At 42.1% G+C, this 17,313-nt stretch overlaps 1 protein-coding gene across 1 annotated transcript; it reads right to left on the reverse strand.

Annotated features, from left to right (window-relative positions):
• Positions 1-6,549: 6,549 nt before the first annotated feature.
• slc35b2 (solute carrier family 35 member B2) lies at positions 6,550-13,491 on the reverse strand. The gene is made up of 4 exons (XM_050058554.1): positions 13,258-13,491; positions 10,334-10,521; positions 10,028-10,188; positions 6,550-8,599 (listed from the first exon to the last, which is right to left on the reverse strand). The coding sequence occupies exons 1-4, from the start codon at positions 13,275-13,277 to the stop codon at positions 7,667-7,669; spliced, it is 1,302 nt and encodes a 433-aa protein (XP_049914511.1). The 5' UTR covers positions 13,278-13,491; the 3' UTR covers positions 6,550-7,666.
• Between the last annotated feature and the right edge of the window lie 3,822 nt (positions 13,492-17,313).

A 17,313-nucleotide genomic window follows, 5' to 3' on the forward strand; every position in this document is an offset into this window, starting at 1 on the left:
CTGCAATCCTCACCACTAGGTGTCACTAAATCTAGGCAATGCTCCTTTCACCTAAACAAACAAACAAACACAAAACTTAACTCCACATATTAACTTGGAACATTCACAAGACTATGCCTTTTAGGAATGATGCACTGATACAGTCTTGATAGCTGAGTAGCAGGATGCTGATGTCTGGAGGTGAAAGGTCACACAGTGAAAGTGTCTGAATATTGACGATCCCTCTGAGACTGGATTTAAGTGTAACAGACTTTTTTTCTCATCTTTTGACTCATGAAAATATAACAAATGTTACTTGCAGCAAATTGTGGAGAAGGTGGATGTTTTCAGGAATGCTAAAAAAAACATTAAAGGCAAATAAAACACAGGAAATATCCTGGTTGGTGACTTTAAAGAGATGCCTGGGCGAGCTGTAAGGTCTCTGTCTGGTTCAGCTGGTGGAAATTTCCTGGTTGAGTTCATAAAGAGTCAGCGCAGGTTTCCCTCATAAAGTTGAAAGATAAATCTGGTCTAACTTGCCCTTGTTTCGACATACAAGACTTCCTGTGGAAACATTTGACTCTCGTGTGTAAATCTGCTCTCAACCCACGAATGCTGAGTGTATTTATTGGAGGAGGGGGTTCCTGGTGTTTCAGTGGGCCGGTGTGTAACATTTGCTTGTGCTGTCGCAGTTCTTGTGACCTTTGTATCCTCTCATCTCTCTGTATCGTGCGTCTCTGCGCAGTGATGCCAAGAAATCAGCTTTAAGTGTGTTTACTGGAAGACCACATGTCCTACTTACAAAAGAGTCGCGATTCAGTCACACCACATCTCCGAGTCTCTGCATATTTGATTTATTGAATAGATATCTTAGTGTGTTAGTTACTCAGCAACGATAACAGACCACCATTGAGACGTGCGGTTTTTGTATCACCAAAGATTTGCAGATGACATGAGATAAATAAAAAGGTGTAGCTTGGCATTACAGTGCTGCAACCACACTGTCTTGTAGGCCAGTGTGCAACAGTGGGATAATTAAGTTTCCATGATATGTACAATGCAAGATGTCAGAGAAAAAAACTTAATCCCTAATCATGATCTGAAAGAACTTTGTTGCAGGCATCGTGTTACTTCTCATATCTGACACACTTGGTAAATACTAGAGACAGGAACAAGATTAACGCCCACACTGAGTAGGAAGGAAGCAAGATGAAGAGAAATAAAAACCTTCTACCACGAAGTATGAATTACACAACCCACAAAAGCTATAACCTTTATAACTAGGTGTAAGAGCTGCACGTGGTTTGTCACACTGTTTGTGTTCCACACATACAGTAAAGGCGTGCGTGGCAGTGGCCTAAAGGTTAGAGAGGCTGCCTCGTGATATCAATGCTGCTTGTTCAGACCCCAAAAAAATATTTAAAGGAGAAGTTCAACATTTGGGGAAATCTGCTTCTTTGTTCTTCCTGCCGATGATTAGATGAGAAGATTGATATTTCTCTCATGTTTGTATGATAAATACAAAGCTACCACCAGCAGCTGGCTAACTTAGTAACAAAATGCACCTACCAGCATATATACAGCTCAGTAACTGACACTCTATACTATGTTTGTTTAATCCAGTGGTTCCTAGTTGGTGGGTCGCAGTCCAAAAGTGGGTCGCAAGTCCGTTCTAAATGGACCGCAAGTGACATACAAACATGTCAAGTTTGTCAAGCTTTTATTTTTAAGTGTAGTTTCCTACTAGCTCGACCAAATGGCCAAACGCAAAAGTGACGCCAAATATATTAAACTGTGTGAACCTTGAACTAGTGACTAAGGAGAAATCTGGACCCTGTGGCTGGACCAGTTGGGAACCAGTGGTTTAATCCATACTACAAGTGTAAAAAAAGACAAACTGCATGTCATAGAGGGTTAAGTACCAGACTATTTCTTGGTTGGGACTTGTTACCAGGCAACCAGCAGAGGACCCAGGAAGTTACAGGCCCTGGCCATAGATGTATAAAGAGCAGTCCCCAGGAAGTGGGCTGGACTTTAAAGCCAATTTTCGTAGTAGCCACCAAATACTTTTTTCCTATTGACGTACATGGCGAAAGAGACGTCTGTAAATGAGTGGATACATTTTCTCTGAGCGTCACAAACCCTGCAAAATGACTTGTTTCACTGTCGGGATTTGATCCATTCAGATTGTTAACAATTGGAAAGTCTAGAAGGGCCGCACGATTGAATCATTTCATCCCCATTCAAGTTAGCCCGACATAGTATTTTACTTGCCCTGGGCAATTGGGCAATCCGCTAGCTACCTTAGCTTAGCACAAAGACTGGGAACCAAGCCCACAGTGCCGAGCTTTGAGGCCAATTTCACACAGTGGCCAAACGTGGAATTACAATGTCTGGGTCCGTCTTGCGATGTCATTGGGCCTCAAAAAGACTTTTCCCATAGACTTATATTGTGAAAGAGGCATCTGTAAATCAGTGGATACATTTTTTTGAGCATCACAAACCCCGCTAAATGAAAGTTTCTCTGTCTGGGTTTGATCTATTTGGTTCGATAACAATTGTAAAGTCTAGAAGAGCCATGCAATTGAATCATTTTATCCCCATTCAAGTTAACAGGGCGCCAAATCTGCAGTATTCGGTGTAGTCAAGGAAGTCTCTAGTGTGCTTGGCGTATGGGTCACACAGTGCAGAAGCAGTGCAGATCATCCAGGTAATATCATACGTGGCAGTTGAATAATTTTGGCTTCATGCACTGCGAGAGCAACTTTCAAAGAAATAAACAGGGCCCTGCCTCCAATACTGTTTCCAGTTTTCTTTATACATCCATGCATGAAGTCAAAAAAAGGCTTGATGTCTATGCTGTGAAGTCGTGGGGCCCATAGAGCAACTGCATTAGAGACTGCGCAGCTCACTTCAGCCGGTCAAGCGGCTTCTGTTACAGCACTCTGCTAATTTTTTTATTTTTTAGGGGCTTTTTGCCTTTAATCAACAGGGCAGTGTTAGCATGAAAGGCAGAGAAAGAGGGGTCGACATGCAGCAAAAGGCTGTGGGTTGCAATCCAACCTTCAGCCCCTGCGGCAAGGACAGAGCCTTTGTACATGGGGCACCTGCTCTACCAGGTGAGCTACTAGGCGCCCCAGCACTTCGCTGACTTGAATGGGGATAAATTGATTAAATCATGCATCTTCTAGATCCTTAAGAGCAAATGAATCAAATCCCGATAGTGAAACACGTCATTTCGTGGAGGCTGTGACACTCAAAAAAATGTAACCACTGACTTACATATGTCTCTTTAACAATGTAAGTCTATGGGGCAGTCTTTTTGAGGCCCAACATCACATGATGGACCCAGACATTGTGATTCCATATTTGGCCACTGTGTGAAATTAGCCTCTAAGCTTGGCGCCGTGGGCTTGGTTTTCAGTCTTTGTGCAAAGCTAAGGTGGCTAACGACAGGTACAGGATTTAATAATAGGGACTGCCCGATTGCCTGGGGCAGGTAAATTACTGTCGGGCTAGTAATATAGCAACTCACTTGCCTAATCGGGCAAGTGGTAAAAAAGAATTAAACCCATTGTTTTTTCCAGAGCTGATGATGGAGGTAGTTACAGAGTGAGCCATCTTACTTACTTCTTATCCTATTTGAGAGTTGCACACGTGCAGTAGCCTACTGTTTTGGCACTTGCAAGAAAATGACGGTGGGTAAAGACTACGTTTATGAGCTAAAGCACAAGTGAGCATTTTTAATTATCCTGGAAACAGCAGTTCTGGTGGGTGGTGTTAGAGGATGTGGGCAAAACTCCATGTATGTATTGCACAGGAGTGTGGACTTCTTTGTATGTGTTAATACAAAGAAGTCCACACGCACATCCAAACCTAAAAACGGGCAGGTGCTGAGCCGAAAACAGTGCATACAAAAGAAGATTAAAACAGTTGGCACACTGCAATTTACTGAGGGTAGGTAGATTTCTGACCTGCTTGCTTGACCAGGCAAGTGAAAAAATAATAATAATAATGATGTTGAACCCTGAGGTAGCTTAATTTTTTCATACAGATATTAAAATGTTAATATTCTTGATTAAAATGTCTAACTTTCCCAGACTTTGACAAAGCTATGAATCCTCCTGCAGTTAAGCTGCTCTTTGAGGACCAGAATACAGAGATTGTTTCGGGAAGCTCTGGAGTCGTGCCGGGCAGTGCCATAACAGTCAGATCCTCATGCTGGCTAATAAAAATTACAATAAAAACTCTCATCCCTGGAGTCAGAGCGAGAGCCCAGAGTGACTGGTTGTTGGGGGCTGAAACAAGAGGTCTGCATGTCTGCGTCCTCTCTCAAACCCCCACCTCCTGGTTGTCATTTGCATTATTGAAAGGAGGACCGGAGATGCTGACATCATGACGCACTACTCTAAACCAGATGGGGTGTAGGCCGTTTTGAAATGAGAGGTGAGGGGAAATTCCCCCATTGAGCAGCTGTGAGATTGATAAACCAGGGGGAAATGTTTTCTCTCACCTCACAGTCAAACACGGCCTTTAGTTTGCTGTTCAGTGAATCATAATAGTGGTCTGGTTTTAATAATCAGTGCAAAATGCAAAGAGCAGCACAGACATGTTTGTTTCGAAAATACTGTATCATACGCTGTCTTTCTTGATAAGAGAGGAGAGGGTGGAAGGAATATGGACAGATGGCAGAGAGGAAAACCTATAACCACTAAAACCTATTTGCAGATGACACCCAACTCTGTGTAACAGTTCATCTTGTTCACCTTTACCACCTTGAAAACTGCATCAATTTGTGGATAACAGAAAATTTCCTCTAAATGAGATTCTAAATAGTGATCCAAGTCAGCAAAGAGGGAAACTGTGTGTATAATTTATTACATCATCCCAGCACATTACACCTCAGGCAAGAAGTCTGACTGATTTTATTTTCCAGCCACATGTAAGAAAACATAACTACAACAAAAACCTGTTATTGAAACATCACTGCCAAGATCAGACCTGCAAGCTTCTGCATGTTCGTTACTACTATTAGGCTCATCAGTGCACTGTTTACAGGTCTTTAAGCTAGGGCTGGGCGATATAACGACTATGTACGATATATATCGATTAATTTTTAAGCAAGATATAGATTTAGACAATACTGTTAATATTGATATAGAGCCAAGTTGCGTTACAGAACGCTGTTCTTCCAAAAGGCCATGCCAGTGTGCATCTCTCCTCTCTATCTCCACACAGCTCCGCCCCATCATCTCCGAACCAACAACACGTCCAACCTTAAAGCAGATGGGCTACAGCAGCAGAAGGCCACACCAGGTGCCACTCCTGTCAGCTAAGAACAAGAAACTGAGGCTACAGTTCACACAGGCTCACAAAACTGGACAATAGAAGATTGGAAAAACATTGCCTGGTCTGATGAGTCTCGATTTCTGTTGCAACATTCAGATGGTAGGGTCAGAATTTGGTGTAAACAACATGAAATGCTGACCATGTCCATCCCTTTGTGAAATGGTGCGTTATCCTGCTGGAAGTAGCCATCAGAAGATGGGTACACTGTGGTCATAAAGCTCAGATCATCTCAAACTGGTTTCTTCAACATGTAAATGTAAATAATGATTTTAAAAGGCTTTTATCATACACACACTATCTTTTTCAGTCAAAGTTTATGAACCTTATAGACTGAATTGTGCTCATTTTTGACTGTTTTCTGGGTGTTTTCTTACTTAAAGACTTGTCTAAGTTTAAACTTTCATTTAAATCAGAGAAAAAAGTTGTTAGGAACATCCCTAGTTTATCTAACATTTTTGTCGACAATGGATCTACCAGCCAGAGCTGCTAGCAAGGCTAAAGACTCTAAAGCCTTCTTTTTAAAGTAGGCAAACTTCTGCTAAGTCTTTGCATTACTTCATTTTTTGTGGCTGTATTTAAGTTCAACTGATATTAAAATTGTTTTTAATTTTGTTTACAATCATTATTCCTAATATACTGGCTATTCCGTTTCACAATTACAGCAACAGAATGAGTCTTACGCACCTTTGTTGAAGATCCAGGCACCATGGGACTTGTCGCTTGAAAGTAGGTAACCTCAGGTATCCTCCCAAAACATTGCAGTCCAATGCAATTAACAATGCCAAATTCAAATGTAGGTTATGCGTGTGAGAAAGATGTTACTAATATATTCTCGTACAATGAGATTTAAAAAAACAACAACAAAAAAACAACTAGACTCTTTATATTTCTGCATGTTTTCCTGTAACTTCCCTTTGTTAGTTGTACCACACCCCCAACTACTACAGGTGCAGCCTATTTGACAATCAGTGGCCAAGCTGTCAATCAATATCAGTGAATCATGACTAAATAATTAATATTCTTCAAATATAAACAAGAACTGTTATTTTAGCTCCTAAACCCAATGAAAAGCAATTTAAGTTGGATTTTATGTATCAAATTTGCTACATAAATAAGGTTTATTATCATTGTTACTGTATTATCTGAAAAACAAACAGCACGGACCATGAGGCAAACCCTGCAGCACAAGCAATGTGGACCGGTGAAATCAAACCTCTTCACTTTATAGTGTTAAGTTAATTTAATATGTTTTATTATTAATCCAGTTACCAGAGGAAATAGTAGAATGATAAAAACAAGGTACCAGTAACATTGCATTTCCCTTGTATGTATTCTGATCTGCAAACTCCCCACTGGGCTTACAGTATCTTTACATCCTTATGACAGCAATGAACATCATCATCTTCATCATCATCCGCTCAGTATTCTTCCAAACATTCACATGTAACGGTGAAAACACATGAAGCAGTCCTTTTACAAAAGTACACAACAGACAAGTTGGAAATAAACAATGACTAAGAGATATATTTACAAGACTTTTTAGCCCGAAGTTAAAACATTAAGTAAAATCTGTGTTGAAACACAACAAAAAAATCTTAAAATAATGCCGTGCAAAAAGTACCCACAGCAGCATCTAGTTCTCTGATGTCGGGGTAAAATGATACAACTTGTAAGGAGTGCGCTCTTCTCTAAGATAAACTGTTTTTTACCTTAACTTAAACAAATATGTGTGCACCATGTTTTCAGGCTATGTTTACAGCGTTACGAGATAAACTCCCACATTAAGACACGTAAAGGCCCCTGCTCTCCAACATGGAGGACTGTGTGATAAGAGTCTGGCTATTGTGACTGAAAGATAACAAAGTGTTGTCATTACAGAAGGTGACCTTCTTGTTCAAATATCTGGCATAAAGGTAAGTAAGGGGCAATGTCATTAACGCTTGAAAATTAATGCTTCACCATACACATACGTTTTCCAGGGTCACAGTCATCTGTATCGGCTGCAAAAGCCACGTTCAAGAAAAATATACTAGTGTTAACTGTCAAAGAGGTGAAGAGGCAGTCTGCAAAGTTTATAGTTTGGGACTTGTGTCTTAGACAATCTTACAGGCACTCAAAAACTTCTGTGACTGCTGACCTGACGAATCACATTGACCCCGCGGGGGCATCTTGGTGTAAGAGTCAAAACTGCAGAATCCCTTTGTGTACCGTTGCTAAGAAAAAATAAAACCAATGGAAAAGAACAGTAAAAAAAAAACCAAAAGATAACACACGAATAGACAAAAAAGCACCACAGAAAACGTGGTTTCAGTTCCCAGTTTGGCGCAACTTCAGAGTGCTACACCTTCTGTGCGAGCGGCTGCGCTGACCGCCGGCCTGCCTTCATGCGACTACGTGCGTACACCCGTAAGAAAAGTGCCAAGAAAACTACCGCAACACCAAATCCACCTACTAAGGTGACGGCGTGACCGTAGAGGAAACAAGAGAGGAGGATGGCGATGGCCTGTCGCAGGGTCATAATGATGGTGAAGACTGCGGCACCAAACTGGCTGATGGTGTAGAAGATGAAGAGCTGGCCGCACGCCGAGCACACGGACAGCAAGACGGCATGGAAGGCAAACTCGGAGTGGCGTGTCATGAAGGCCAGCGAGTCGAAGAAGGCACCCTGCTCCAGCAGCGAGCCGACTGTGAAGAGGCAGGAGAACAGGTTTACCCCGAACATCATCTGCACTGACGACATCTTGTACTTGAACAGGTTGTCCTGCCAGTTGGAGGTGAAGCTGTCAAAGACAATGTAGCCGATCAGGATGACGATCCCGCTGAAGGTGGTGACGGTGGACGGGTGCTTGCTGGGTGCACTGGACAACAGGAACATGCTCACGCCCACTGAGATCAGCACGGCGGTGAAGTACTCCCAATATTCGTAGCTCTTGTGGGAGACGATCTTACCCATGAGCATGACGGGAATGACCTTCGAGGCCTTGGCCAGGACTTGAGTGGGGAAGCTGATGTACTTGAGGGCTTCGTACTGGCACCAGCTGCTCATGATGTTGGAGAGCGAGGCGAAGGAGTACTTGTACATGGGTGCTCCATGGCGAGGCTGCTTGAACAGGATGCACCACAGGCCCGATACGGTCAGAGCCAGGATACGGTTCATGAAGACCAAGAACTGAGAGTCCTTGAACTTCTCACCCTCCTCTTCTGGGGTCGTGGCGCCGTATGAACGTGTCATCACCCTCTCCTGCAGGACTCCCCATGTCAGGTACGATGCCTAAGAATAACAAAAAATGCTTTAGCTTTTTTAAAAGTAGACTTCACACAACATGGTGCTGGATGGTTCAGCTTTCTTCTGGGTATTTGTGTCACTATGAACTTGAGGCAAACAGAAGATTTGGATTTAGTGATGTCTGCTCTCACACAATGATCACAGTCATCCTTTCTCCTCTCCATACTGGCTGTGAAGTAAACACAAGTACACTGTAATCAAGACGGTGTCTTCATCCTGCTAGTTGCATGTTGCATGTCTGTTAAGGGTGTGGTGCTCTGACAACAAACCTATATGTAACTACCAGGATGTATCCTTCTGCCACAGCTCTGCAAGTCAACACTCTCCAGGGAAACACAAAGATGGAGTGCTGTGCTAAAAAGGCTTTGGAGGATACCCACTTGATTTCGCTGACTTTAAATTAAACAGCCAAATTTATGAACACATTTGTATTTGTGGCCTGAAGCTCTGTTTGGGTCTCCACCACCTCCTGTCTGGCTCCTTAGATACTAAATGTTGATGCTTATCTTAAGCCCTTCTTATGTTGTGTTCACACCAAATGTGATGCGAATTTCGCATTACTCACGTGAGTTTGAACACTAGAATATTTTGTGTTGACTCACTTTATACATGTGAATAAATCACATCATGTGCGTAAAATCACTGAATCAATGACTGAACTTCCGCCAGTATCTCCTTGGCATCATACGTCACTGGAGGATCTCAATGCTGATTAGCTATCGCGGCATAAATTGGTCCCTGAATTTCTGATTTTGACATTTTTGGTTGCCATTTTTCTTCTTTGAGTTAGCTGCTCACTGCTACTACCTTTTTAAGTCTCCCAGTGGTGAGCTTTTGAACATAACACGCCGTCCAAACTGCCAGCTATCCCTTCACACAAACTTCAATTTGACACTGTTACTGCCTCCATTGACGGCTTAAAAGCGAGAGATCTCTGTCCCCCATCCTATGAATGTACCTTTTATACAAAACAGTGAGGAAGAATAACCACGCAACTTCCCGCCTTGAACAGGTAGTGTAAAAGGGGCCCATATAGCTGAGGTTGTCTGCAGACCTGGGCAATAATTCTGTGTGGGTTTGTTGCTATGAGTGACCACTTTATCACTGGATGTAGTCATTGGGTTCACTGTTAATATGAAAACATTGATTAGTGTAGCTTTAGGATGGGCCTATCCTTTACTGTAGAGCTTGAGTTCATAGATTGTAAAGTAACTGGCTTGCACCAGTGTCTGTTAACCAGCACCTCCCTCTATACAAACTTCACTTAAGCGTCTTTTTAAACAGCAATGAGATGAGAGAAGCTCAAACTGTAAAACAAACAGAAAACTACTCCCTCTACAGCTGCACAAACAAAAGAAAACATTATATGTAATTTTAAAGATTAGACTACAATGACTGTAGGAGGATCCTCACCTGAAGTCCGGCTGCACAAAAGATTAATTTGACGACCTGTTTGACTGACGACCCCGAATCACCCTCGTTCCTGGGTGCTACTGACACATCATCTAACAGACCTGTTTTGGCTTCGCTGCCAAACACACAGGTCTTTATGACAGGGAAGCAAATCCCACTACCTGAAAGACAAAAAGAGACATACATAAAACATAATGAATAAACTTGATATCAAGGTGGATCAGGAAGGAACCAGAACAGCAACTCTGAGTGCTTTTAAGTGGCATGCATTTCCAAATTACATGTCAGTATCTCACAAGCCCGAACCTGTTTCTAAGTAATTGGTGCGCTTGAAGTAGCTAATGAGGAAGTAGCCTGGGATTATGATGGAGGAGTATCCCAGCATGTTGACGAGGAAGCGGAAGAGCCAGACATCGTGCCAGCCTTCCAGTAGTGACGACTCCTCGGCAGCCACAGTGGAAGGGAAGAGAAGCAACACAAGTGCAGGCCAAACCCTACAGGGAACATAACACGGTATATCAGGAGATATTGTACAGAACATAACAGACAAAGCAAGCATAGCAAACTCAGACTGATGTCTTTCTCTAATACACAGCTAATCATATTGGGACATCAAGACAAGACATTACTACCCGTCATAACAACACTGATGATAAGTATTACTGGATAACGACATTAAAACACAATTTTTATGTCTGTTTACTACTTTCTTAAGCTCACCTGAACTTATAATAAAAGCATAAACAGGCCAGTGACCAGTATAAAAGCTTTAAAGTCCATTTGTTAGCATTTCAGCTCCATCTCATGATATTTCTTCCCTCATCAAACTGAATCGAAAGAATCGCACTGAATCCTCTGGAATCAATTTATTGTGACAATGACAACAACATTTAATTCGCAATCAATAAGGGAAACAACGGGGCATCCGGTGGCTTAGTAGAAAGGGCAGGTGTCCAATATATGGCCGTGGGTTCGATTCTAGCCTGTGGCCCTTTGCTGCATGTCGTCCCCTTCATGCTTAGACTGTCCTATCTAATAAATAAAGGTCTGAAGCAGAGGCAACTGAAAGGTGCTGCCCTGGACAGACATTTTGAAATGAGATCAATAATGATGGGAAGAGTCAACCCGCTACTCTGGCAATTCAGTATTGAATTTATGAAGTTAAGCAAACTTTCAAGCCAAATCTGGCCCCGCAATAGGGTGAAAGGTGGCCAGCTGACCATTATCTCAGTCACAAGTAAAAGAAATTGATTCAAACTGTTTCTTTTTTCTTGTATTTCTTATGTAAAATAAGTGTCACAGTGCATAAAAAGCATCAAAATAAAGCTTCTTTATCAAAAAAAAGTGCCTAGGCAGGATCCCCCTACCCTTCAACAGAGCACAGAATTTCCTCAATTCCTAAAAACGGGCCCCGAGACTCCTGTCATTCTGCAAAAGTGGCCCCCAGGCAAAGCAAGCTGAGTATCTTGTTCAAGAGACAGATTCAAAAAAGAAAAGTGGTGCTGCAGTCGCTAAAACAGTTTGTCCCTTGGTTGAGTCGAGCTTCACAACCACCGGATCCTACACTTCCCACAATGCAACTTGTTATCATCTTTCATGAGACTCGTCTTCCTGTCTAGCAAATGCCTGTCATTCTTACTTCCCCCAGTCTGAAATGCATACTTCCTGTTAAAAATTATTCAAGTCTCTAAGCTGTAGCCGACTAACACTGATGAAAACTGGTTCTCAGAAAACTTCCTCCAGAGCCACAAAGCACACTACACAACTGTTGGTATGAAAGTTGATATATTGATGCTGCACTGAAAGATGGCACCCCATTCAGTTCTATGAAAAATGTTTACTGGAAGCGTAAGCCAAAATATGCCTCCAATATGCTTTTTGGGTATATCCCGTTCCGCCACTTAACTGAAATCTCTTCACATCGCAGCTCTGTCCCCTCAGGCTTGGTTTCCACAAGCTAAGTAGTGCGCATTAACCGGTCTTTATGCACAACATAGGCTGGCCAGAGGGACGGTATGGATGGTATGGAGGCACGTAAAACAACCATAACCTGTTAAGCTAGCTATAAAGCAGCCAGATGAGCCTCATAACCCACCCCCGCAAACATCTTCCCTAACACTGATAACTCACGCACACACCTGTGATGAAACCCTAGCTTCCCATGAAAAAAGGTGTGCTCCTTGCTGTCGTGGCACTGCGAGTGTGTATCCCATTCAAAGTGAGGCTGAGCCTCCTCCCAGGGGGGCCTGTGAGCCTGACTCACACAGAGCTTCTTTGTGTGGGACTCGGCTGTGGCTTGGCCAGCCAGAAGCCCACTGCAGAGAGACCTGGGCTCTGAACAAGCAACTTATTACATGGAGGAATGCACTGCACTGGCTGGGCCGCCAACACAGACTGCAGGCAGAGACAGAGAGCTGCCAACATGTACCTGGGGAGGGCATGAGTGTGTGTCTTGTGTGAATACATGACAGCAGATAATAAGGAGTGAAAGAAGATGACCCAGTCCATCAAAACAACTGTGCAAATATCACGTCCTAGTTGCTGGAGGGTGTGGTCTGGATAAATTAATATATTCACAGTAAACACATCAGTGTGGAGGGAAAAACCCTGACTGGTGGCAGTGTTGCAGCAAATTCTGTGCCCCATCAGATTATATGACCTGTGCAGGACTTTCAGCCATGTCGCTGCTGCAGTGTTTTTATTAATGTCTTATCACACACTGCATTTTGATAAGAGGAACCAAATATGACTCCTCCATAGTCACTGTTATATAGAGGTGTTAGTGCTCCACACGTCAGGTTTACAGCTATCAAAGTGCATGACTGTCTCTGTGTCTAATATCTGAATATTACAGGGTACCAAGTTTTAGTGAGCAGCTTTTGGTGAGCCTACGTGGACACCATTTTGCTTGACACCTGTCAAAGTACAGTATATACAAAAATGTAGTGGAAATATAAAGCTAGTTTAGCCTTGGTGAAATTCCTATTCACGTCACAGACTTTACTGTAACACCGGTTCATCACTTTAGCCAGCAGGTTGTCTCCACACTTCAAGAACACATCGACAGTCACCGGAATTATGAATAACGGAAATTAACGATTAACTGACTCCACTGCCACGCTAACAAAAACATGAGTCAATGGTCAGCCGAGCCTGTCCACACCGAAAACTCATCCCTAGCATGACATATTTTCCAGTTAGCTAACGTTACTCTTGGTCTCCAACATTACCTCCATGAAAAAGATGGCATTTTCCCACACTTTGTGGCCCGACTCCTGGCGCAGCACACACGCCGACACACTCAAACGTCTCCGCTGTAGCAGAGCATGAAGCCGCGCGAGTCCGGCAGGTAGTGTTATTTTAATATTTAGGGATTGTCTTCTTTCGGACTAGCCGCCTTTAGCTGTGGTGTCTTCAACTTATCCTCAATGGCCGATGTGTTCACTTGAGCAGGAAAAGCCCCCTCCTCTTTGCTCGACACCAGAGGATGCCGGAGACGGAGAACAGCGCCCTCATTGCGACACTGCCCCCTGTCGGTGTGGAGGAGGAACTGCAAGGCACAGCAGGTTTATTTGTAGAGCGGATTTCATACAAAACAGCAACTCAAACTGCTGCACGTAATGTACTAATACATTAGAAATGAAATACAGCATAAAAGCATGTAAAGACATTTAAATAAATTAGATTTAAAAAAAAAACAAATCAGAGAAATAAGTACTAGATAGGTAAGACACAAGGTGGATATTGATGATTGCTGCTGGGATGGATTGGGCCTCCCTGTCCACCTGCAAAATGTCACTCAAAGAAACATGTACCAACCAGAAGGAGACTCAAAATGATACGAAGAGGCACAAAAGACAGCAAAGGGAAGGAACTGCAAAACACAACATTACTTTGAAGAGACACAAAATAACTACAAAAGGGGGAAAACAACCAGACACAAAATGATAAAAAAGACACAGAAATACCACAAAACGCAACAAAACAACCTTAAAGATACATTAAATGGTCAAAAAAAAGATACAAAATTACTTCAGAGACACAAATTGGCTACAAAAAGACACACAGTTGCCTCAGAGACACAAAATGACCAAAAACACACCAAATTACCACAAAAGGCAGCAAAACAACCCCAAAGAGACACTAAACACGAAAAAAAGTGTCAGAAGGACCAAAAAGAGACAAAACAACCACAAAGACACACACCAACAACCAAAAAATATCCACAAAATTACTTTAAAGACACACAATTGCTCCAAACAAGGGGAAACAACTACGAAGAGACACAAAATCATCAAAAAAAAGACACAAAATTACCACAAAAGGCAGCAAAACAACCACAAAGAGACACTAAACAGCCAAAAAGAGTCAAAGGGACCAAAAAGAGACAAAACAACCACAAAGAGACACATAATCCAAAAAAAAGAACTCCACAAAATTACTTTAAAAATACACAAAATTGCTACAAACAGGCGGACAACAACCACAAAGAGACACAATTTTTTTTTAAAAAAAGACACAAAATTAACATAAAATTAGACAAAGGGACCAAAAAAAGACAAAACAACCACAGAGAAACACAAAAACACCCGCAAAATTACTTTGAAGAGACACAAAACTACTACTAAAAGGGCCAAAACAACCACAAAGAAACATAAAATGATCAAATAAGGTATAACATGACCTCAAAGAGACACAATCTGACCACAAAGAGACACAAAACAAACCCAAAAGGCAGCAAAACAACAACAAAGAGAGAAAAAAACGACCATAAAAGGAAAAAGGACCAAAAAAGATACAAAACAACTACAGAGACACAAAAACACCCACAATTACTTTAAAGAGACACAAACTAACTACAAACAAAAGGAACACAACCACAAAGAGACACAAAATGATCAAAAAGAGACACAAAATTGCCTCAGAGACACAAAATTGCTTTGAACAGGGGCAAAACAACATTAAAGAGACACAAATCAACCAAAAAAGAAACAAAATTACTTCAACACAAAGTCTGTGTCTTGCTCCTATGTGGAGGTGGTGGGGCTTTGTTAAAGGACCTGTTGTCTGCAGTCTGTTGATTGGTCAATAGCGGACGGTCACTCTGCTCAGGGCTGAGTTGTGTCTGTAACCACTGTTCATACAGTGGAGTTTTATTAGGAGACTGTAACTATAAAATGAAAGGATGTTTTGCTGCCTCTTGCAGCAGCTGGAGTGGGAGTAAAAAAAATGACTTAATTCACTGGGCCTACTGCCGGCGACTTTTAAGGTGGAATGTTAACTTGTAATGTTACTCAATGCATGAGTTGACGACATGAATCCATCAATACACCTTAAATGTCACTGTGACAAGTTTGACCATCACTTTAGTTTTTATATAACCTTCACTTTTAGTAATGAGTGGATCTTCAAGTTTTTATGTCTATTAATTTCAGATGAATTACATGAACTGCATATATTCTAATCCTCACTCAGAGAAAAAGAAAGCGTTGTGGAGCGTTGTTCCTGTGAGCTCCAGCAACACTAAACCCCTGAGCTTGCCTGAGAAGGACTAAATGCACAAAAATGCACAAACCTGCTATTTCTAAATATCCCATGGAGAGAGACTCTCACTGCAGCCTGTTTTATTTAGTTCTGAAAATGTCGGCGTGCAGCCTCGTTCTGTGGACGATAAACGAGGTGCAGACTTCCCTCTCTCACCGATAATGAGGAAATACAGTGAGTGCTGGACGGAGCAGTGAGTGACAACAACCCCGCCCACATTTAAGAGTACTGTTTGTGGTGGAAACGCTAGGGTCTAGGTACCATGTCTTAAGGATTACTTTTGGTTCCAAAGGTACCATACTGAAAGTGTTTGGTGGAAACAGGGCAGCCTGGAGCATCATGATGCTGCCGTTGTTTGCTTCTGTGTAAAAATGCAAAAGCGGTGTAAAGAAGAGACTTCATAGCGGCCCTATAGTGCAACATTTTTTAACAGCGCCCTCTAGGGAATGAAATCTAAGGAATGTGACACCAAACCTGTTCTCCCTGACATAAGTACTTTTTGAACAGCCCTACGCTTTTTTTCACAGCAGCAGACAGAACAGGGAAAACCCAGGTGGAGCTAATTCTGTTAATGACGGCTCTGTTTGCTTAGTATTAAAGTCGGCATACCCAGCGAGTGAGCAGGAACTATCTGACACATCTAAAAGGAATGCATTGTTGTTATTAGTTACACCTGTGCCCTTTTTTCCTGCTACGACACTTCGACAGAAGTCTGCAGGACTTTCAATTTGAACACTGCTGAATTTCTGCTTTATTTAGGATCTGCTTCCACAAGTGCTTTCATATCATAAATAGTCTTGCCCTACAGTGCTTTTAATCAGAATTACTTCAGAAAAAGTGTTGGAAACATGCATCAGCTGGGCCCACATGTTGAAGCAACACTACAGGATGCCAAAGAATAACATAGCACTTTATATATATTTGAAACTGTAAGGTGCTTTGCCATTAATTGTTGACTCTCAATCACCATGTTGCATCTTTGCGACCATGAAAATTCCAGCGTTAATAAAAGCAGCATTTAATCTGCATGGCAGATGTAAAATAAGAAAGTGATTAAATGTTTTGGGGTTTTCTACTTTGCAGATTTTTATTACAAATGATGCACTAAAATGCAACAAAAAGACAACCTGCCACCTGTGTTGGACACTAACTAAGGCTCACAGACACCAGGCATTACAGGTTTAATGATGCCTTATTAAAACAGTACCTGACTCATTTAGAAAGGGAAAATATGTGGTGCTTGATGATAAGTGAAACTGGCTTATCTAACTTTTTCCACAACATCTTTCTGTTTTAGCGCAGCCCAGGGCAACACCAGTGTGACCTGCAGTACACTGTACAGTATATAACACAAATAGCTTTGGGGCATAGGCTCAATGGGGAAGTAGGTATAGTTTCACAACTCTCTGTTCTAGATGTTTACCACACAGAGCTTGTCGTCTGTGCGCAAGCTGTCACCACTATAAGCACTGTTTGTGCACATGAATCTGCCGCTCTCAAACCCCCACAGCACCGCTCACCTGAGCCGACAGATCAATGACTGGCTCGGATTAAGTTAAGTAATTAATACTGAGGATTATCATGGCCAATAGTCCCACATGACATTTTGCTAGTTTATTATTCAACGTGCTCCGCCGCCGGTATGTGCTTATAAAAGAGATGCAGCTGAGTGGAATTTCCAGCCGCTCCATGGCCATTGTGTTTAAAGGAGCCACGAGGAAGAACCCACTTACAGGAAAACA

This window comes from Epinephelus moara, chromosome 12, assembly GCF_006386435.1.
Source record: "Epinephelus moara isolate mb chromosome 12, YSFRI_EMoa_1.0, whole genome shotgun sequence".
Lineage (NCBI taxonomy): Eukaryota > Metazoa > Chordata > Actinopteri > Perciformes > Serranidae > Epinephelus > Epinephelus moara.

What these genes read in the sequence shown, in the direction of transcription:
- slc35b2 (XM_050058554.1), bottom strand. Translation starts at nt 13,277, where the DNA reads ATGCCATCTTTTTCATGGAG. An exon ending in CACCAATTACTTAGAAACAG is followed by an intron (nt 10,189 to 10,333) that starts GTTCGGGCTTGT and finishes TTTGTCTTTCAG; the next exon opens with GTAGTGGGATTTGCTTCCCT. An exon ending in TTTGTGCAGCCGGACTTCAG is followed by an intron (nt 8,600 to 10,027) that starts GTGAGGATCCTC and finishes TGTTATTCTTAG; the next exon opens with GCATCGTACCTGACATGGGG.